The 22,227-nt window shown below is 39.5% G+C and overlaps 1 protein-coding gene across 28 annotated transcripts in view; it reads left to right on the top strand.

Moving 5' to 3' along the window:
* RBFOX1 (RNA binding fox-1 homolog 1) overlaps positions 1-22,227 on the top strand; it is a 2,389,987-nt gene that overhangs the window by 1,708,704 nt on the left and 659,056 nt on the right. The window contains exon 1 of one of the 28 annotated variants that reach the window (XM_037911698.2): positions 14,471-14,503. The exons of 26 other annotated variants lie outside the window; for them this stretch is intronic. In XM_037911698.2, the coding sequence (XP_037767626.1) occupies positions 14,486-14,503 (18 nt within the window). In that variant the 5' untranslated portion in view covers positions 14,471-14,485. Of the gene's footprint in view, positions 1-14,470; positions 14,504-15,964; positions 16,058-22,227 lie in introns of those variants that run through there. One more of the 28 variants, XM_043523267.1, reaches the window with a different exon arrangement.

Below are 22,227 nucleotides of genomic sequence, written 5' to 3'. Positions count from 1 at the left end.
ATTGTGAGAATGAGGCATGTTTAGTATGACATTTTAAGATCCCAGAAGTTGATTTATATTTCCAGTAATCACTGTCCCCATCCATTAGTTTTTATAACATATAGAGATGTGTCACTAGTTTTTCATTTAATAATTGGTATTTTTAAATTACACAGCTGTAGATCAAGATAAAATAACAGATTTTTTAAAAATTAATAACATCACTGTAGAACTACCATTATTATTGGAGTTGGTACATTTTAATGTGCAACACAATTTTACATCATATCAGTAGGTAGCTTTTTGTGTTTTGTTTTTTTCTCTAATGTGTATCTGATATAAGTTATGGTTTATAACTGTTATAATGCTAGTCTTTGCATTTTGATGTGCTGATATTTCCATATAATTCCAAATAGTCATGCATATACCACACAAAATAAAATATTCCAGTTTAATGTATTTATAGAATGTGTCCAATTAGCAAAAATGGCCATGTAAAAAAAACATAAACACAGTGAGTGAAATTTTGGCCCCACTGAAATCTATGAGAGTTATACCATTGACTTCAATGGGGCCAATATTTCACCCATTATTTCAACAATTGCAATTTTAGTAATAAAACACTTTAATTCCCATAACACCACTTACATGTCCACCTATTAATCCTGTACTCCCATAGTCCACTTACACAAAATCTAAAGATACGTGTTTTGTATCTTATTCTAAAGATCATCAGATTCACGCTCTTTCAGTCCAGTGTGGGAAGTGAATTCTAGAATTGAGGGCCTTCTGCTCAAATTGCCTGGCTTGGCTCCCTGATGTTTAAATCTGGGGACTGTAAACTTGAGTTTCTTAGCTAATATTAACTGGCTCAGTCATCTATGGAGGCTTGGCAGTTTCTCTGATAACAAAGACCTGAACTACATAAAGCTTTATCGATCAAAGTCCTCATCCTGGATGTGAATAGGAAGTAAGTCCAATACCTTGAAAATGGGTGTCACATATAGACAGTCAAATTTTGCACTAGCTGTGATTTCTGAATGATCAGTGCACCATGTAAACAAATTTTAGTAATCCACTCTGATGTCACAGAAGTATGGAGAACTGTGGTACTTGCCAACCAGAGGTCCACTGACAAAATGTGACTTTGGACAATAACACCACCTCAGATTCCTGGAGTCTCTGTGGGTATAAAAGTACTCGTTAAAATTTTGAACTTGATGGAGAAATTGTAGTGCAAACAAGGCCTTCTCTCCAGAACTTTCCCCTGACCTAAAAGCACCACTTCTGCTTTGGCTGTGTTATGTGTTAGGCTGTTCACTCTTCTCTAAGTCCCAAACTTTTCCAGGCATTAAACAGCAAAGATAAGAAAAAAAGACATTTTATTATGTGTTATCTGCATATTAAAAGTAGTGCAACACAAACAGTTATGCTTGTCCCTCTCAGTCACATGTTGAATCAAAAGGGTGACAAAATGGAATCTTGTAGAGCTATGCAGGTTCAATTGAGAGACTACCCAGAATTACCCTTTGATGTCTGTCATGGAAGAAAGAACAATTAAGTGACGCTGCCTATTTTAGCTTGAGTTTAAAGGTATGTCAACAGAACTTTATGATCAGTGGTGTCGGTCTGCTGACACATAAAATAACCAATAAAAATAACTAACATTCCTCCACCACTAGATCATCAATCAATAAGACTTTTAAGTCTTAAAACTTTTTTTTAAAAACAGCAGCCGTGTGTGTTGTCTATGTTTAAATATGACCATTGCTGATCTGACAGAGCAGACTCAGTTGCTGTGTTTGTTCCAGATTTTAAGAGATTGGCTTCTCCTCACTCTCCATTATGATCTTTTAATTCTATTTAATCACGTTTCTTATGTTGCACAGCACTTTGAGATCCTGGTGGGAGGGGGCCACTTTAATTAAAATATATTTTTTGTGTTTTCAATTATGCATGTATTTTTATTTAACTCACTAGTGGTTATTTTATTCTGGTTCCATACACAAGGCTAACCAGAGTACATTTATATCTCACTTTTACCCAAATCCTGCCTCTTAGTTGTAGCCAGTTAGTTCACTTTATTATTTAATTGTGTTATTGTCCTGGTTAACTCACATGGTATTTCATCTGTAATGAATATGTGATCAGGAGATTTAAGCTGAAGGGTTATAGGAGTATAAGATTGACAGGTATTTAAGAGTGATGAGTGTGTATTAGGCACGTAAGTCAAGTAAGACCATAGTGCAAGGCATATAGGATAAGGCAGTGGTTCTCAAAGTTTTTTTTTCACGGACCACTTGAAAATTGCTAAGGGTCTCGGCGGACCACTTAATGATCTTTCCAAATGTTCGCAAAAAGAAAAGGAGTACTTGTGGCACCTTAGAGACTAACCAATTTATTTGAGCATGAGCTTTCGTGAGCTACAGCTCACTTCATCGGATGCTGTAGCTCACGAAAGCTCATGCTCAAATAAATTGGTTAGTCTCTAAGGTGCCACAAGTACTCCTTTTCTTTTTGCGAATACAGACTAACACGGCTGTTACTCTGAAACCTTTCCAAATGTTGTTTGTACCATTAGCTAACTATTGTAAAACGCTTTGGATAAAAGTGGGGCTGGGGCTGGGAAGAAGGGGGGTCTTGACATAACAGCCCCATATGTTTATAGGACATATAGGTCTCCCCCCCGCCGCAGCAGCCCCCGAGCTGGGGAAAGTCGCCTCTTTCTCTGGCTGCTGCAGCCCTGCACATCCCAAATTCGCCCCACCTCTTCTTCTCATCCCACTGCCCCCTCCCACCTATTCCCCACCAAGGCCACTACCTCACCTTATAGGTGGATACTCTCCAGGCTCCAGGCACCTAATTAGTGGGTGGCCCTTCATTCTCTCATGTGCACCTCCTGAAATTACTATAAAGTGGTTGCACAACTGGTTGAAAGACCATCTTCATAGAGTAGTTATCAATGATTTGCTCTCAGCTGGGAGGGCATATTAGTGGAGTTCCACAGAGCTCAGTCTTGGGTCTTCTATTATTCAATATTTTCATTAATAATTTGGATAATGGAGTGGACAGTATGCTGATAAAATTTGCAGATGGCACCAAGATGGAAGGGATTGCAAGCACTTGGAGGACAACATTACAATTCAAAATGACCTTGACAAACTGGAGAATCAGTTTGAGTCAACAAGATAAAAATCAGTAAAGATAAATGCAAAGTACTTCATTTTAGGAAGAAAAAATCAAATGCACAACTCCAAAACGGGGAATAACCGACAGCCAGTAATAGTGCTGAAAAGGATCTTGGGGTTACACAAATTGAATGAGAGTCAATGTGATGCAGTTGCGAAACAAAAAGGTAATAGCATGCTGGGATGTATTAACAGGAATGTCATATGTAAGAAACAGGAGGTCACTGTCCCATTCTACCTGGCACTGGTGAGGCCTCCGCTGGAGTCCAGTTCTGGGTGCCACACTTTAGAAAAGATGTGGACAAATTGGAGAGAGTCCAGAGCAGAGTAACAGAAATTATAAAAGTTTTAGAAAAACTGACCTGTGAAGAAAGGTCAAGAAAATTGGACATGTTTAGTCTTGAGAAAAGAAGACTGAGGAGGGACCCGATAGCAGTCTTCAAATATATTAAGGGCTGTTATAATGAGGACTGTGGTCAATTTTTCTCCATGTCCACTGCAGGACAAGAAGTAACAGGCTTCATCTGCAGCAAGGAGATTTAGGTTAGATATTGGGAAAAGCTTTCTAGATATAAATGGGAATTAAGCTCTGGAATAACCTTTCAAGGGAGGTTGTGGAATCCACATTATTGGAGGTTTTTAAAAACAGGTTAGAGAAACACCTGTCAGGGATGGCCTAGGTCAACGTTTCTCAAATGCGGCCACTGTGGCCGCATGCAGCTACTAGGCGGTTTTTGTGCAGCCATGACTGCCTCCTGGGCGGTGATGGGGTGGGAGTGGGGGCAAAGCATCAGCCCCTCCCACTCTCTCCTTGTTGCTCCTGGATGCGGCATGCTGCACCGCCTCTGGAGAGAGGTGGGGGCACAACGCTGTAGGAGCAAGGTGAGTTCTTGACCCACCGTCGGGGGAGGGGGTTTCAGCAGCAGGCTCCTGTGGTGGGACTTCAGGAGCCTGGCCTTGCAGCCCTAGGCTCTGACCGCAGGCCAGAGGGTACTGACACCGCCCCCCCAGCCCCTGGCTCCAGCCACATGGCCCTGGCCTCCAGCTGTGAGGCTTCAGCCTTCAGCCCCTGGTTCAATGTGTGTGGCAGCAGGCATTGGCCCCCGCTCCAGTCCGAAACTCTGGCCATGCAGTGGCGGGCGCTGGTCCCAGGTGCCAATGACCTCCAGTCCCAGCTGCATTGCACTGGGGTCCAACCGCGGGGCTTTGGGTGCCAACCCCTGGCTCTGGATGCAGGGCAGCAGGTGCTGAGCCCTGGCTCCAGCGGCAGAGGTTCAGTCAGCTTCTGGCCCCCACTTCTGGATCTACACTGGCCCTGGGGTCCAGCCGTGCGACCCCAGCCCCTGATACTGATCCCCTACCCCAGCTGCATGGCAGCAGGCACCAACCCACAGCTCTGTTCCCAGGCTCCAGCCCTGGGGTGGCGGGAATTGGCCCCGGGTGCCGACCCCTGGTCCTGGCCACGCAGCAGTGAGCACTGACTCCTGTCACGCAGCAGCATTCGCTGACTCCTGGCTCCAGCCACTCAGCCCCGGGTACTGGCCATGCGGTGCCTGGCACTGGCCCCAGGCGCTGACGGGGCAGGGGTGGGGCCTATGGAAGGGGCAGAATGGGGGCAGGGCCAGGGACAACAGGGGGAGGGGGTCAGTGATGCGGCCCTCAGGCCTCATGTGGCCCTCCTGGTGATTTGAGTTTGAGATCTCTGTTCTAGAGTCATCTGGCTCTCTCAACAGGTGGTCATCAATAGAGGAGTGGTTCCTGCTGGGATCTTCCCAATAAAATCTTCCACTATATTCATACTAGGGAACCCTTTTCTCTTGTTGTTATGACCACGCCTACCACCTTATGCATATGCACGCAGGTCCCAACCTCCATTTCCTCATCTGTACTTCGACAACCATCAGTCTTGGAGTGCCCCACTTTTCATAGGTTGTCCTCTTAGTTCCCTTTATTCTTTTTAACATCTCATTAATATAATCATGTTCCCACAGTAACCTGCGGTCAGAGCAGAACTTTTCATGATGTTACAATCAGGTGTCTTACAGTCTAAATAGGCACACTGCAGTCTAGATGGGTACACTAAGACATATTTTCCTGGTATTCTTGGTATATCCTGTACTGTAATTATGTACTACCTTACTGGCATAGGGTCATTCCTGGGTCACCCACTCATGTCAAGTCTCCTTAAGCCTGAAGCCTAGAGGAGCTAAACTGCAATCTTACAGACTTTAGGAGACCATATTCCCCTAGTTTGCTTATGAGAACATCATGTGGGACTGTATCAAAAGCCTTACTAAAATTGATGTATTACATCTACTGCTTCTCGCCATCCACTAGGCCAGTAACCCTATCAAAGAAGGAAATTAGGTTGGTTTGTTATGATTTGTTCTTGACAAATCCATGCTGGATATTCCTTATAACCTTACTATCCTCTAGATGCTTACAAATCCATTGTTTAATAACATATTCCAGAATGTTTCCAGGTATCAAAGTTAGTCTGACTGGTCTATAAATTCCCAGTCCTCTTTGTTCACCATTCTGAAGGTAGTTATTACATCTGTCCTTCTCCAGTCCCCCAGGAACCTCACTTATCCTCCATGTGATCTCAAAGATAATTGATAATGGTTCCCAGATTACTTCAACTATTTCCTTATGTATCCTAGGATGAATTTCATTAGGACTTGCTAACTTGAATACAACCTAATATATCTAATATATCTATATTATTTAACCTTTTAATTCCCTATTTGTGTTTGTGTTTCTTCCCCCATGTTGTTAATATTCATTGTGTTGAGTATATGGCCAGTATTCACTTTTTTAGTAAGAGTGAAGCAAAATAGGTATTAAACAACTCAGGCTTCTTGGTATTGTCAATTAGCTCTCCTTTCACACTAGGTAGAAGACCTGTACTTTCCTTTGTCTTTGTCTTGCTCCTAATGTATATCGTATACATAGCATATCGTGTAAACTGCAGAAGACCACGATATGCTATGCATCCGATGAAGTGAGCTGTAGCTCACGAAAGCTCATGCTCAAATAAACTGGTTAGTCTCTAAGGTGCCACAAGTACTCCTTTTCTTTTTACGAATACAGACTAACACGGCTGTTACTCTGAAACCTGTCCTAATGTATTTAAGGAACTTCTTATTCTCTTATGTCTCTTGCTAGGTGTAACTCATTTTGTGCCTTAACTTTTCTGATTTTGTTCCTACATGGTTATGCTATTCTTTTCTACTACTCCTTAGCAATTTATCCATGTGTCCACTTTTTGTAGGATTGATTTTTCAAGTCATTAAAGAACTCCTGATGGAGCAATATTGGCCTCTTATTATTCTTCCTATCTTTCCTTTGCATTGGTATAGTTTGCAATTGTGCCTTTAATATTGTCTCTAGAAACTACCAGCTCTGCTAAACTCTTTTTTTCCCTTAGATTTTCTTCCCATGAAACCTTACTTACCAGTTCTCGAAGTTTATTAAAGTCTGTTTTTTGTAGTCGATTGTCCTTATTCTATTTCTCACTTAAGCATAGGCATAAGCTTACAGGCTTTGCTGTCTTGGGGCCTACTTTTGCAGTTGGGGCATGTGAAGTTTATTCATTACTCTTAGTATTTATTTGTAGTTCTTAAATCAGAATATAATTCACATTCTAAAGGCATGTGCATATATCTGCAATAGATACACTGTCTGCTATCACTGTACTAAGGAATTGAATTGAATCTTTTGTTGGTGGAAGCAGGAACTAGAAGAAATAAGATACTAGACTAATGCAAGTGATATGTAGTTAGTGATAGGTTATTTTTATTTTGATTTGTTTTTTAATTTTGCATTGGAGGTGAACTCTTTGATCCTTTAGTGTTATCTACCTAATCTATCCAGAAGTATCCATTCAGCGGAAATGATCACTTGGTCAGGTTTGGGAATGTTCTTGTGATACAATCTTTACAAATTTTTTTAAAAAGTGGGGGAAGAAAAGTGAACTTCATATGGAAATCTACAAAAGTAGTGCCACAGCATTTTTTCCAGTAAGCTTGGCACTCTTTGCTGAGTTTTGCACTATGCAGCCATTAGCAGGCTGGTCAATGCATTGCTTTATGAGGCAATTATTTCAGCACACTCCATTCAAAATATACATTAGAACTTAACCTTCTGAATCCTGAAGTAGCATTTTTATCACCCAACATTAGAAAAGAGTTGGAGTCAGCAATTTCCCTCCTTTTTTTATGATCTGGTATCATTAATAAAGCATTGTGCTGGTAGCTTCTCACAATTCTCCAGGATAATTTGTGACACAAAAGGCACTGCTGTGATACAATTGTCTGTTGACTTATTCAATAGCAAGGGAAACAGAGATGGTTTAAAAATAAAAAAGGAGTCCAGAGAAACAAGAGCTCTCAAAACGAATATGGGTCTGATACATAGGATATTAGGGCTGCTGTTATTGGATATGCACAAGTAGAAATGGGAAGTTAATATGGAATTTCTAATTAGAGTCACATACTAATGAACTCCCTCTTCATGCTAGTTTTATGCCGCTTCAGAAATTTTTTATCATATGCTTAAAAATTTATGGCCAGCAACATTAATGAAAATGAGGCGTGAATTGGAAATTGTGCTATTATGGAGATGAGTGTGGCCATGGCTAGCCTGATTTCTAAGGAGGGATCCTTTTATTGCCTTTTTTTGAGGGCTGAGGAGTGATACAAGTAAAATTAATGACTAGACGTATTCTTTGCCCTGACATGGCCAGCATTATTATATTTAAAGTTATAAAAGTTGGATTGTAATAAAATTTTGAATTAATTATAAGGGGGTTATTAATCATAATTGACAATCTTTTTAGGACAAAAATTCATAACATAGTAAATTTATAAATGCAATATAGTCAAAATATATATTAGGATACTTATTTTTCTGTTGACTTTGTTGTTAGAATATTTCAAGTTGATGTATTTGTGGGACATTCTACCTTTCCTGCCATTTAAATATACACTTGTCCTTAAAATGTGTATCAGAATATGATTAGATGTAAAAGTTGGAGGATTAGAGGATTTGAGGATTTGTCTCCCTGTAAAACAGGATCTTACAAGTAAGAAGGTAAATCTGAGCTGTCTAGTCAAAAAGAATATTTTTGGGAGAAGGGAAGTTGTACATCTAGTATTTCATCTAATTTTTGAGCTGCCTTTAGAAATATTCTGATAAATTTTGACAGCTTGGATTTTCAAGGATATTTATTGCACTGTAGCTTCATCATGAAAAGCTGATGAACTGCCAAAAAGTGAAAATGATATAAATCATTTTTATACTGATATGAAATATATGTAATAAAATGAAAGACATTTCTATAAAATACAAAGATGTGACAATGTAAAAACATTAGTGTTAAAGGGAGACTTACAGCATCTTTATGAATGTTTATGTGGATTTTCCTGGACCAGAGCCACCAGACATGTTTCTATACTTAGCAGAGATCTTCAACGGAATATTTTTCATTAAAAATAATAGCATGTGTTGGTCTCATTTATGTAATATTAGTGAGAATGGTTAGATAGAGCTCTGCCTTATAGCTAAACTTTTACCCAGTGAGATAAACTATTGCTGTAGGGTAGAATGGGGATATCTCAGTAACCAATGCATGAGAAGACTAAACCAAGAAAAAAATAGACAACACAAATACAAACTGAAGGGGCATGTAGGATGGGACACAGGAATTGCAATTTGGATGGAGGAATATCCTTTCTGCTGAGTGACAGTAGTGAATAATAGGAAGAATCAGAGGCTATAGTGGCCCACAGTGTTCTAAGTACTGCAATAAAGAAAAGTAATGGGGAAAAAAAGAAATGAAATCAATTCCCTTTTGGAAAAAGTAATTATATTGATGGGAAATAAAATATAAACACAATGAGAAGGTGTTAAAGAAGAAACACTTGCATCAATTCTGCAAAGCTGTGCACTGCTCTCACTTTGGAAATCCCACAAAGGCTTGTGAGGTGCATATTAATAAGGAGTCCAGATAGGTAGCATTATCAGGAATAGGATATTTCTTGCCCCTTTTCTACAGAATGGGGAGTGTGGATGGCCGCCTCACCCTGAGAAGCCTCCTTTGAGAATTAGAAAGTTGCAGAACTGAAGAAGCAAAAGAAGAAAGAGATTATCAGTCCCTTTTTTGGCCAAACTCCCCCGGGACTTACTGTAGGGCAGAACAAAAGGTATTAGGCAGTGCCCCTCTGAAAACTTCATTAGTTGGACTCATTAATGGGGACAATGGCTGGGAGACAAGTGTGAAGAGGAATTTGCAACTGCAAAGCCCTAAAACTCAGCCCAGTTATCAGTTTTCACTTACTAGGATGGAGTTTCATCAAATTAAGCCCAAGAACAGGCTAGTTTGGATTTTATAACAGAAATTTTGCACAGTCCTTCTCCACACATGGTGCTCTAGTACTGCTTAAAAAAAGGGGGGGGAGATGGAGAGTAGGAAGGAAGGTCAGCTGTAAAATATTTTGGCCTAACAGACAACTACAAGTAGGTTTTTTTTAGATTTGTTAACGTGTTTAGGCATCAAATTTCACTGGTAAAACTGCAAACGAGGGCGCTGATTGCATCCCCCCCCCCCCAATATTACTATTTGCTTTTAAGATCATACTTGAGCAGAACTCTGACCACACGCTCCTTTTGTCAGGCAGAAAATGTGCCATGCTGGGCATATGAGGAGAAAGACTGAATACCTCTGCGGGGGTGGGGGGAAAGAAGATGGCTCATCTAAGTAACTTAAATCTCACAGGTTTGAGAATAAATGCGGGTATGATTTAAAAAAACCTCAAACATTCTCCAAGGAATTGAAGGTGTGTCTGAGAAGTGCTGGGACTGGGCATGACAGCCTAGCCTTTTTTGAATAATAAGGAAGCTCAAGTGAAGGTTGTAGTGGAAATGTGAGTTAAAAATGGGGAGTGGGAGCAATGAGTCCAATGGTGAGTACTTGTGAAAATCCCATTCAGAATATGTAACCCCATAATTAGCCCTGAGATGTAAAAAAAAAAAAAAAAATGGGAGCGATTAAAAACTGTACCATGAGTACTTATATGCACATCATTACTGTAGTATCTGAGCTAATCACAATCTTCAGTGTATTCAACCTCACCACACCTCTGTGAGGTGAGGAATTGTTATGTATCACCATTTTACAGATGAGGATCTGAGGCATAGAGAGATTGTGATACAATGCCACACAGGAAATCTTTGGTGGGAACATTTGGTGTCCAAGAGTCCCATACTAGCATGCTAATCAAGGGACCATCCTTCTTCTTCAAGCAGTATAATAAAGAAAATAAACCATAAACAAAAGAGTAAAATGCCACAGAGAGGAAAAGGGAACCCTCTCCCCATAAGAAAAGTAACAGCACAAAAGAAGAATACATTAACCTGTCAAAGTTAGTACGCAGCAGAGAGAAGATCTTGAATGAGAGGATAGCAGAACGAAGTAAATGATGCCATAAATTCACCGTGTGCATGGAAATCATTAGACTGGATGCACGGTATGCAGATGTATTTATTTTTTTAACAAAGCCTGCAGTGAACAAGTAGTGATATATTTGTCTGGAATATTTTAATTCCTTAAAATGCAGACTGATGCCTTCCTTATTAAGCTATGTGAAGCATTGATTATAGTTCTACTGAAACCCAATGCTGATGCAGGCACACCTCTTATAAACATTTATGCTAAATATTATCAAATATTGAGAGCATTGTATCTCATGTAGTACATCCCAGGCAAGCTGGCTTCATAATTTGGATAATGGCATAGAGAGTACACTTCTAAAGTTTGGGGCAATACCAAGCTGGGAGGGGTTGCAAGTCCTTTGGAGGACAGCATTAGAATTCAAAATGATCTTGACAAACTGGAGAAATGATCAGAAGTAAATAAGATGAAATTCAGTTCAGACAAATGCAAAGTTCTGCCCTTCCAAAGGAATAATCAATGGCTGACGTACAAAATGGGAAATGACTGCCTCGAAAGGAGTAGTGCAGAAAGTGATCTGGGGATCATAGTGGATCACAAACTAGATATGAGTCAACAATAAATACTGTTGCCAAAAAAAGCAAGCATCACTCTGGGATCTGTTAGTGGAGTGTTGAAAGCAAGACATGAGAAGTAATTTTTCCACTCTCCTCAGTATTGATAAGGCCTCAACTGGAGTATTGTGTCCAGTTCTTGGCACAACACTTCAGGAACAATGTGGGCAAAATTGGAGAAAGTCCAAAGGAGAGCAACACATATGATTAAAGGTCTAGAAAATATGACATATGAAGAAAGGTTGAAAAAAGTGGGATTTTTTAGTCTGGAGAAGAGAAGACTGGGAAGACATGAGAATAGTCTTCAAGTACATACAAGGTTGTTATAAAGAATAGGGTGATATCTTGTTCTCCTTATCCACTGTGGACAGGACAAGAAGTAATGAGCTTAAATTGCAGCACGGGCAGTTTAGGTTGGACATTAGGAAAAACTTCCTAACTGTCAGGGTAGTTAAGCCCTGGAAGAAATTACCTAGGGAGGTTGTGGAATCTCCGTCATTGGAGGATTTTAAGAACGTGTTAGACAAATGGTCTAGATAATACATATCCCTGCTTCAGTGAAGGGTTCTGGACTAGATGATCTTTTGAATCATTTATCTTGTTCTGTGATAGAGTGGGTAGGGAAAGGAACAAAACACCATTTCCACTCCCTGCATTGCCATTCTTGATACATGGAACTCTACTTGTACTTATTACTAAAGGTCCCAAAGCAATTAAATGGACATAGTTATAATATATTAAACCTGTAAATGTAACTGAAATAAACAAATTAATTTCAGATCTATTTGAATTGTTTAGAGGAACCAGATAGGGGAAGCTTCTCTTTATCCTTTTGGGCTGAACAGTGGGTTTGAGCTACAGCCTGTACCACAGGGTGGTCTGGAAACTCAGGGTCCCAGCAAGAATCCAGCAACAATACATCCTGAAGTGTAAGGAAAGCACAGATGCTAGGATACCCACAGAAAGGTGACAGTGTGCATTCCCATATGTTGGAGGCGTGACCCACACTACTTCTGTCAGTGCTCTCTGTGGATGTGAGTACGGTACAGTCCTTCAGCTCCCTGAGTGTAAGAACTGTCCTTTGGCTCTGAACCGAAACAGAATTGTGAGGCAGGCTTCTAGCACCTTTATCCCTGCCACTTTGCTCATCTTTGCAGGCCTGGGCCCAATTTGGCCTTTTGTATCAGATTTTCTTTTGAACGCTTTGCCACCAACATCAGAGAACACTACCTTCTAATATAATGCCACTATATGCAGATGGCACAATAATCTTCTGATGCAGAACAGATGCTAGAAGGAATACTAAACAGAATGAAAGAGTGTTAAAAGGGTCTGATTTAGACCACTGATAAAGACAATGACAGAAGTGTACCATATGCCCTTTAATTGAGCACAGACCACTATCAAATGCTAACATATAGCAGACTCTCATATAGCAGTTGTCTACATATATCAAAATAAGGAAGATTTATAGGAAAGCAATTTACACATTGGACTAATAGAATTGGAAAGAAATAGGTGGCTTGAATATACATGAAAAGTTCATGATCATCCTGCTGGAAAAGGAACCTCTGCAGCAGATATCAACAACTCCAAAGAATGGGGAAGAATTTATATTCCATACCATTGTAAAAGATGTCAAAAATGCCATAAAATGGAAAGGAGGGTGGAATGGGATGAGATATATGATATACTTGGAAATAATAAAGTCTGGAAGTGTTTGTGAAATAAAATTGCAGACTGAAATGGAGGAGGTACCTGGGAAAGATGAGCAGCCCATTCAATTTCTTTATTAATCATTTGTCCCTCACTTTGATTAAACAATGAAAATTTTCAAACAGCCAAAATCAAAGTAGTATCTAATGATGCATGCCTGAGATAGACTAGTGTAATATAAAATCCTAAATAGCATATATGTGGTGACTTAAATTAAACCAAATGAACCCTGAAAAATCCAACTGGTGCCTCAAATGCCCTGTGAAAGTTGTTCCTTCCTTGCTCCTGCTAGAGAGTGAGTCTCTATGCAGGTTGTGGAATGCAGTTTCTAATGTTACCCAAAAGGTTTTTCAAATAGATTTGGAGCTAGGCTTCTTAAGCTTTTCAGAGAAGGTGATGAGAGCGGTGAGCTCTATGAAGTGGTAGGCATGGCACTTGTGAGAGCCAAAAGAAAGAAGGAATTTCCATAAGAGGGGTGGGAAGTATGCTACCAACTACTCTCTTGGATGGAGAAAATGATCTGAAAAAAGAGGTAAACAGTGAGGTGGCAAAATTTCCATATGATACAAACTACTCAGGAGAGTTAAGTCCCAAGCAGACTGCAAAGAGCTACAAAAGGGTCTCACAAAACTGGGTGACTGGGCAACAAAATGGCAGATGAAAATCAATGTTGATGAATGCAAAGTAAAGCACATTGGAAAACATAATCCCAATTATACATATAAAATGATGGGGTCTAAATTAGCTGTTTACACTCATGAAAGAGATCTTGGGGTCATTGTGAAGAGTTCTCTGAAAACATCCACTCAATAGCAGCGGCAGTAAAAAAGCGAACAGAATGTTGGGAATCATCAAGAAAGGGCTAGATAATAAGACAGAAAATATCATATTGCCTCTGTATAAATCCATGGTATGCCCACATCTTGAATACTGTGTGCGGATGTGGTCGCCCCATCTCAAAAAAGATATACTGGAATTGGAAAAGGTTAAAAAAATGGCTACAAAAATTATTAGGGGTATGGAACGGCTTCTATCTGAGGAGAGATTAATAAGATCGGGACTTTTCATCTTGGAAAAGAGATGACTAAGGGGGGATATGATAGAGGTCTACAAAATCATGATGGGTGTGGAGAAAGTAAATAAGGAAGTGTTATTTACGCCTTCTCATGATACATGAACTAGGGGTCACCAAATGAAATTAATAGGTAGCAGGTTTAAAACAAACGAAAGAAAGTATTTTTTTCACACAACGCACAGTCATGTGGAACTCCTTGCCACAGGATGTAGTGAAGGCCAATACTATAACAGGGTATAGACCTCAGCCTGCTTAGTACCATTGTGAACACACCATCAAAAATCCTTTTAATCTTTTATAAAAGATAAAGAAAAGAAGGAAAACAGTTAAAGAATTTGAAATGTAAAGTATTAAATATGACTGTTATTTTAACAACATCCTTTGTTCCCTTTCCCTTTAGCTGTAAAGAGTTTTAGAAAGAACCAGACCCCCTTTCCTGACAGTCCTGGAGTGCCAGGAGATGGTGGCAGCCATGATGGTAAAGTTCACTCCAGTAGAATTTTTTCTCCTCTTTCTTAAGGACCACTGAAAGGGAATAATGGGTGGATTAACCCATCCCCTCATTATTTTGCCACCTATTAAGCAGTTTGACACACCAATTTTGGCTCATTGATTTTTGGTCTCTCACTGTTCTTGTTTACTCGGCATGAGCTTAACACAGTCCAGTCCTTGCCTTATATCAGTAGACCTTTTTGTTTTGACTAATTTAGTCTGTCTCTCTTTTGCACCTTTTCCCGTTCAACATATGTTATTGTATGTTATTGTGATATCTTATGAATTTATGCTCACTTTTTACAGTTAAACTCACATTTAGGGTAAATTTATAGGTCCGATTATTAGACCATTGCTCAACAAATGATCAGTTAATAAAAACTGCTCACTGTTACAGATTCAGAAATCCTTTTTACAGCCTAATTCAGAATAATTCAGGGGTGCAGCCTCCCTCTGACGGTCTCCGCTAGAGGTAATGAGGCATTCGGTCAGGGAAACAGCAAAGGAGATATGGCCCGGGGGAAATCTGGGCTCTGAACCCACAGCTCTGGGTCTAGGTTAGAAATCCCATCGTAGAGGCTATTTATTGTTACAGTGCTGATATTTTAACTATTCCTTGGTGATATAAATGATGCTTGTAGCACCTTAGAGACTAACCAATTTATTTGAGCATGTTAGTCTCTAAGGTGCCACAAGTACTCCTTTTCTTTTTGCGAATACAGACTAACACGGCTGTTACTCTGAAACCTGTCATAAATGACGCTGTGTTCTTTGGGTGGTGGGGGGGAGGTTTCTGTCCCCCCGCTACCCCTTTTTGTGTGTGTGTAGTTGGGAGTTGCTTCACCAGCCTACAAGTACCAAAAATAATTTAATTACACATAATCTCACCAAAATATCTTTAAACTTCTTGGAATCTGAACTTTACATCCCGTCTTTACTTTACACAGCAATGTAGAAACTAGAGGAATGAACATTGGGAAACTTTACATCCCGTCATCCTATGAGACAAATTAATAGGACTAGTACCAGTAACCCTAACTCTTAATAGTTATTACTAACCATACTTTGGTGTGTCAGATAGCTCCCATACAAGGACATAAGAAATTAAAGTATTTGTTAAACATAACAAACCAACTTACGAAAGTTATGAGCCAGTGTAAGGTTTAATTTGCATGTTTTAATTTCATTTGTAGGACATTTTATGGTAATATACACTATAATTTCTTTTTAAAATATAGTTTTAACTTTCTAATTTAGAAGATATCTAAATTTAATCTTTGGTAAACACACCTATCTCACTACATAACCGATGCTATTTTAGGATACGCAGTAGGACCTCACCTACCTGTGATTCAGTTACACTGCAAAATTAAACAGAAATGGATTTCTAGTTTTGCTGTTCTCTGCAGGAGGAGTCAACCAAAGATATACTCAGTGGTGATGTGCTTTGTGGGAAATAATGTCAAATCACCCTGTGATCTTTGCTGGTGACCTGAGGCAGGGGTGCTACCATTCCTACTCCAGACTGTTCCTTCTGCAGGTACGACTTGGGGTGGTGTGGGGGAGAGGATGTCACTGCTCTTGCGTAGATGTCGCGTGATTGGAGTGAAGAGAGACTTGATGGATTCATGTAGCAAAGAAGACGAGGCCTTTAGAAAGTTGGACACGGCTCTATTCATCAGCAGGAAGTCTTAAGAACGCTAATGCACTGAGCCCACCTTTGAGTAGCAGAGAGGAGGAGGTTAAAAAAAATAACAGGGTGGCAGACTCTTCCTCCCTCCCTTACTTAAATCTATTTGATCTCTCTTCCCCCACAATGTCTGCCACACCTCTCATGGCAGTTTGGAGTCTTGCAAAAAAGTATAAGGCTGTCCCTGAAGTTAAACACTGCTCAGCTTTCCCCACAAGTCATCTGTAAAGACTCACAGGTGAAACACCTCCAGCCCAAATAGGAATGAATCAGTATGGATCATTTGTCAAGCGAACACAAGTCTTTTAATTTAGCCATGTTGACTTGTAAAAGTAAAAGCCAATGTGGCTGCCCATATACTGAATAGTCCATTTTAACAGTCTGCCTCAGTAACTGGGCATCTGGAAGCAGGATGCGTGCTAATGCTTTGCCGTTTGTCAGCCTGGAAATTTTGCCTTTAATAAAAGCTGAGAGGTTTTTTTAAAAAAAAGAGAGAGAGGAGATTCTGCATAGAAAATAAATAAAAGTGTCACAGATTGTTCACCTGAAATTGGGGTTCTGAGGGGTTTTTTTGGTCATAATGAAAAAAAAAACATGGGAAGTGATGTTGGAGCTTGTGCTGCTGCTGCTTCCAAGAAGGGAGATAATCCAACTTCAATAAACTAACAAATCACCTTGATTCCACCTTCTTTTTCCTCCGGCAAGTTTTATTAAAAACTAACTAGCAGCTGAGTGTTAGCACTCATGCTGCCAGATTGCCAGCAACATTGAACGTTCAAGATCCATATGATTATTCATTTAAACTTGTAACTTGGAAAACTTCACATACATAAGACAACATGCCAGATGCAGATCAGCCACAAAACTACTTTTATTGTTGTGTTCCTGCTAAGAAGATGATTCAAGATGGCTACTTGCCATTGTTTAAGTTTCAGTGTCAATAGCAAAAGTGGATTAACCTGCCTCTCAAATCTACTTTGGATAACAAGCCCCAACATTAACCACTACATAAAAAAGAGGGACATTAGGATATAGATTTAGTGGGTGAAAGAGAAATGTATGTAAGGGTGTGTGTGTAAAAATATAAATCTCTTGTTATGTAGCAGCTAACCATACCATACCATGGCCCTATGTTACAAGAGAAAAATTTCAAGACCTCCTCACGTAGTTTTAAGACCCCAGTCTCATCTAGCTGGGAAAGTATGGAGCGTGGTCACAAGCCCAGTGGATTTGGTTTCCACATTCTGAGAGTAACGATTCCCCAAGTGGTGTATTGGTGGGTTATTTCACTGTTTGAGGTGAAATTGTACTTCTGCCTTCTGGGCTTTAAGAGTTTACACTTGAATGAAAAGTTTTGAAGCAGTTAATGGTTTGAGTTTAGATATTTCAGATAGAAACCATTTTCTAAACCTGGAGTAGTCATTTGATTTATTCTTTGTATTCTGCTTCACTAGCAACCGACATAATATAATCTATAAAAAGAAGTACATAGACAAAAATATTGAAATAAAACAGCTTGTTAGTTGAACAGTGTATTTTATGCTTCACTGCAGCATACAAAGGGCATTTTAAGTATGTAGTAGGCTACCTTAACGGGTGTATAAAAATGCCATACATTGTCTCTGGTTGCTTTCTAATTCAAGATCAAGGTATTGTACTGTGCCAGTGATTTTTTAGGCCAATATTAAATAATGAATTTTAACAAGGGAGGCCATAAAATGAATTGGCAGATTTTGTGAGGGATTGGACTGTAAATTTGAAATGAGACTCCCTTCATCACAGCATCAGTTCTTCCCACCAACTGTTCAAATGCCTCAGGTGCCAGAAAGGATTAGAAAGCCCTGTGAGAAAGGTTGGCAGTTCTGCTGATGATAGTGAAAAAGCAGCTCTGTTTTTTCTGCTTTTAAGTGAACACCATGAACACAGTATGAGACTTTACATTTTACAGTCTTAGTCTGGGTCACAAGAAGATTCTATTACAATGCATCAGTTACCTTTGTGTTTATAATCAGAGCTAATGCAATAAAGTAATATCCCGCAGGTGTCTGCCTGGGTGCCATCTGATTGGTTTTATCCCTGTTTTCAAGCCTTTCCTTTTGTTATACCTGGAGGTACAAAATATAACTTGGTAGTGCACAGTGACAGTAAATATTTAAAGAGGCAGTCTAAATTAAAATAATAAGAAAAAAAAGGAAAATCCCTTAACCATGTTAGCAATAACAATGCTGGGCATAAAAAGTGAAATATATATTTTAATTGAATTTTCTTTCCAGCATATATACTATGTATTTTTTGCACTTCACTCAGCTTGAATGGTTATTTGTATACCGTAAACTACATTTTGTGATCTTTTCATGTACTAGTCCAATACTACACTAAAACAAGTCATTAAAATCCTTCTTTTTATCAGTCATAAAATAATTTATTTTTCTAATAAGTTGTATAAAACAGCTGTTGGCAAAATCTAAGTGCTGAGCCATAGGTATGTGGCAGTGGCCCTTTAAATCATATACACCAAGATTGAAATCCTTGCCCTGTGGAAGTCAATAGCAAAACTCCCATCAACTTCAGTGGGGTCAGTATTTCACCCCTAAAGTTTAAGTGTTGAGTTTTATTGTCTGAAAGAACTGACATAAAACCAGTATTTATGGGGGCGGGGCGGGAAACCACAAAAACCAGTGCCAGCTGCAGGGAGACTTTCCCAGCATTATTGTTATGTTTCCAGTGACCTCAAACTAGAAATATTTCTACTGCATTGTGATAAGGGATCCACCTGACACAAGCCCTGAGCAGGTTAATGTGAGCCAGAAGAAGCCAACTAATTTAAGATGCTGCACCTGTAGGAGATCCAGGGATTGATAGGGCCTAGTGGCAGATGAAGCCCAGCTGGAGGAGGAGCTGGGATGGCATTATAAAGCCACCAATGAGAGCAGGAAGTGGCACCAGGGAGCAGTTCTGCAGTTACTCCCTAGAGGGAAAGTGAGTTCGTCAAAGACAAGGAAGAGATCCGGGGGAGAGTAAGCACTGGAACCCAGAGCAATAGGCAGGCCTCAGTTCCCCTACCAGCCATTGGTAAAGTGGCACAGGACCAAGAGTTGGAACAGAAGATTGCCTGAGGTTGCGTATGAAAGGAGGGGACTACACAGTGACCTGGCTGGGTGTCTGAGTCATGAAGAGGTAACACCCCAAGGCAGGCAGAGAGAGAGAGAGGTCACAGTGTGAGGAACTGACAGAAGAGAGTGCCAGCCAGGGAAAGAGTGAATTCCCAGGCCCAGCCACAAGGGGATGTTGCGGTGGTGAGTGGAGCACTTTTATGTGGATTATATCTTAGGTAGTATTTAACTTTTTGGTCCAATGCATATACAAATATCCATGTCTAGCCAAAATGTATGAGCTCTAGAAATGCTAGACGATTCTGGCTCCTTATTGAGAAGAAAAGATTTGCCACAGATGACCTCAGGCGATCAAAAGTAAGGAGCTGGAGCACCCATGCGGATGTGGTCCCTGTGGCACGTACTCCACTATGGCTATTTTGCTGTAAATTTAAACACTTTATCCATGTCTGAGAATCAAAATGTTTTCCTGTGAGGGAGATGCCATAGAACAAATGGACTTGGTAGCTTATTTTCTGGGATAAACATAAGCAAATCTTATATTGAGTGTTATGGGAATTCTCCAGGCCCTTATTATTGGGATGTTTTTGGTGTTGAAAACAGTTTTCTATATCCTATTTTACTGCTCTCTTACTCGGGCCTGATTCACAGCTTACATGATACAAGTAACTTTGGAGAACCAGGCCCCTAACTGACGTGTTGTTTCCATAGTTCCTAGGTGAGTCATTTATAAATGGCTTTTCCTGGCTGAGTTCTGGAATGTATCTGTCATCCATGGAGAATCACAATGATACCATATAGCTATGGCTCCTTCAAGTTTCACAACAGCTGTCTTTTAATATGTTTAGTTGGGTAATCCATTTTCTCAGTGTGGTAGGTGCACACCATTGAGTATACTCATTGCAGTTCCACTGATGTCACTCTCAAGTGCATAACTGACATAGTCATGTTTGTATGCAATGTGTGACTCTTTGAACTTTACATTTATCTTTACAAGTGTGATAATATTTGGTAGCTCAGGAGCAGCTAAGTGATACTAGCTACTTTATGTGAGTGAAGTTAAGTGTCATAAATGACTGAAACCAGGATGTGTTACATATAGTGCATGTCTCTACTTCTTTGTTTTTCATATTTTGTTTACTCGTGACTTGCAATTAAAAACGCACTTGAAGTAGCAGTTGTCATTTCAATGCTCTTACCTTTGTAGCTCAAGGAGATGATGAGTGAGGGTAAGTAGCTGAGAGATTCTTCTTCTCGAGTTAAATATTTCATTTGATTTGTATGTCTCTCCTGTTGTATCGGAGCAGTGGCACTAATGCACTGTGTTGATTGGGAGAGATTCCAGCTAGGAGGAATTTTTTAAAAAGTTAAAATTCTGGTATGTGGGGAAGGGTTATTGTACCATTAAGCTATTTTAAGCCTGGTCTATACACAGTTTTTGTACCAATATGACTAAATCAGGTAGGGGCATGATTCTGCACCAAAATAGTTATATTATTACAGCCCCTAGTGTGGACAGAGTTATACTGGTAAAGGTGCCTTATACCCATTTAACTTATTCCCATTCCCCTACAAGAATAAGTTTTAGACCAGTATAAGCACATTCATGCTAAGGGATAATACTACCAGTATAGTCAAGCAGTACCACTTTTAAATGCAGACACATCTTTTCCTGGTGCATCTTAAACTTGGCAAAAGCAAGTTAAACACAGGTAATTGGAAATATATAATTGTAAAAGGATTAAATTGATTCTTTGGCTAGCCTTCTGCAGAAAGATTAATTTCCCTCTACATGAATGTATCTAGGGAGGCGCCCAATTTTGGATCGAAAGCTGAGCTTAATCTATATTTTAAGGTGTTTGCTGTTGATTTTGGCCTATCACTAAATTAGTAAACAATACTTATTTTTGTTTTTCTGAAGCATCTATTCAACAAGCTCCTATTGGAGCACCACTAGAATTTCAGTCATTAGTGAATCAAGATTGTTCAGTGGACAAAACAGGAACTGCAGGGTTACAATGAAATTGTGTGTTTACTGGATAAATGAATAAAATATCCCAATTTGAGTACCATGCAAAGCAACCCACTTTTAATTCATTCACCTTTTTAGAAAATGTCTTGTTCATTATGACAGATACCATAAAGGGAAAGCAAGTACTATTCAAGGAAAGGTCATATTACAATGGTTGACATGTTGGATAAACTTGAACTACAAGATGCCATAATAGTCAAGAGAAAACATCTATCATTTACAAAGTGCTTCAGTCAGTAATACTAAAAATGAAATGTGAGATTAATAGACCTTCCTGAACATTAAGTGAGGATATTGCCTTCGTTTGAACTGCTGCTTTTTCTGAAGGAAAAAACAATTTCATTACAAGCATAATAGATGAGCGCATATGCCTGTTGCATCATGGGTTCAGTGATGTTTATATTTTCTTGTCATAGGGATTAGTGTGTTTAGAAACTGTAATTTGAAGGAAAATTCATCAATTGAGAAGCAAACTTCTTGATTGGCACAAATATTCACATTCAGCTTCAGACTTGGGGAGAGCAGGCCCCCAGTCATCTATTTGGCAGATAGGGGGTGGTTAGCTAGCCTGCTCCCACAGTTTTCTGCTTCCTCCCTGCCAAGCCACATTAAGCAACCTTCTGGGGAATCTGTGCCCAAAATAAAATTAAGGGCCTGATGCAAAGCCCACTGAAGTCAACAGACAGACTCTTCCTGACTTTGTTGGTGTTTCAATCGGGTCCCAGATCTCTAACATAAATCTCTTTGATAAAAGAAAGTAATAGTTATAGATTTAAGTATCTTTTTTATTTCATTTGGACAAAAATATATTGAATCTGCATGAGTGACAATACTATAACTGATTATTGTTATCTTGTGGGTTTGACAACCACGGA

This window comes from Chelonia mydas, chromosome 10, assembly GCF_015237465.2.
Source record: "Chelonia mydas isolate rCheMyd1 chromosome 10, rCheMyd1.pri.v2, whole genome shotgun sequence".
Lineage (NCBI taxonomy): Eukaryota > Metazoa > Chordata > Testudines > Cheloniidae > Chelonia > Chelonia mydas.
Note: the sequence above shows the minus strand (reverse complement) of the source record. Positions and strands in the feature narration are given on the sequence as shown.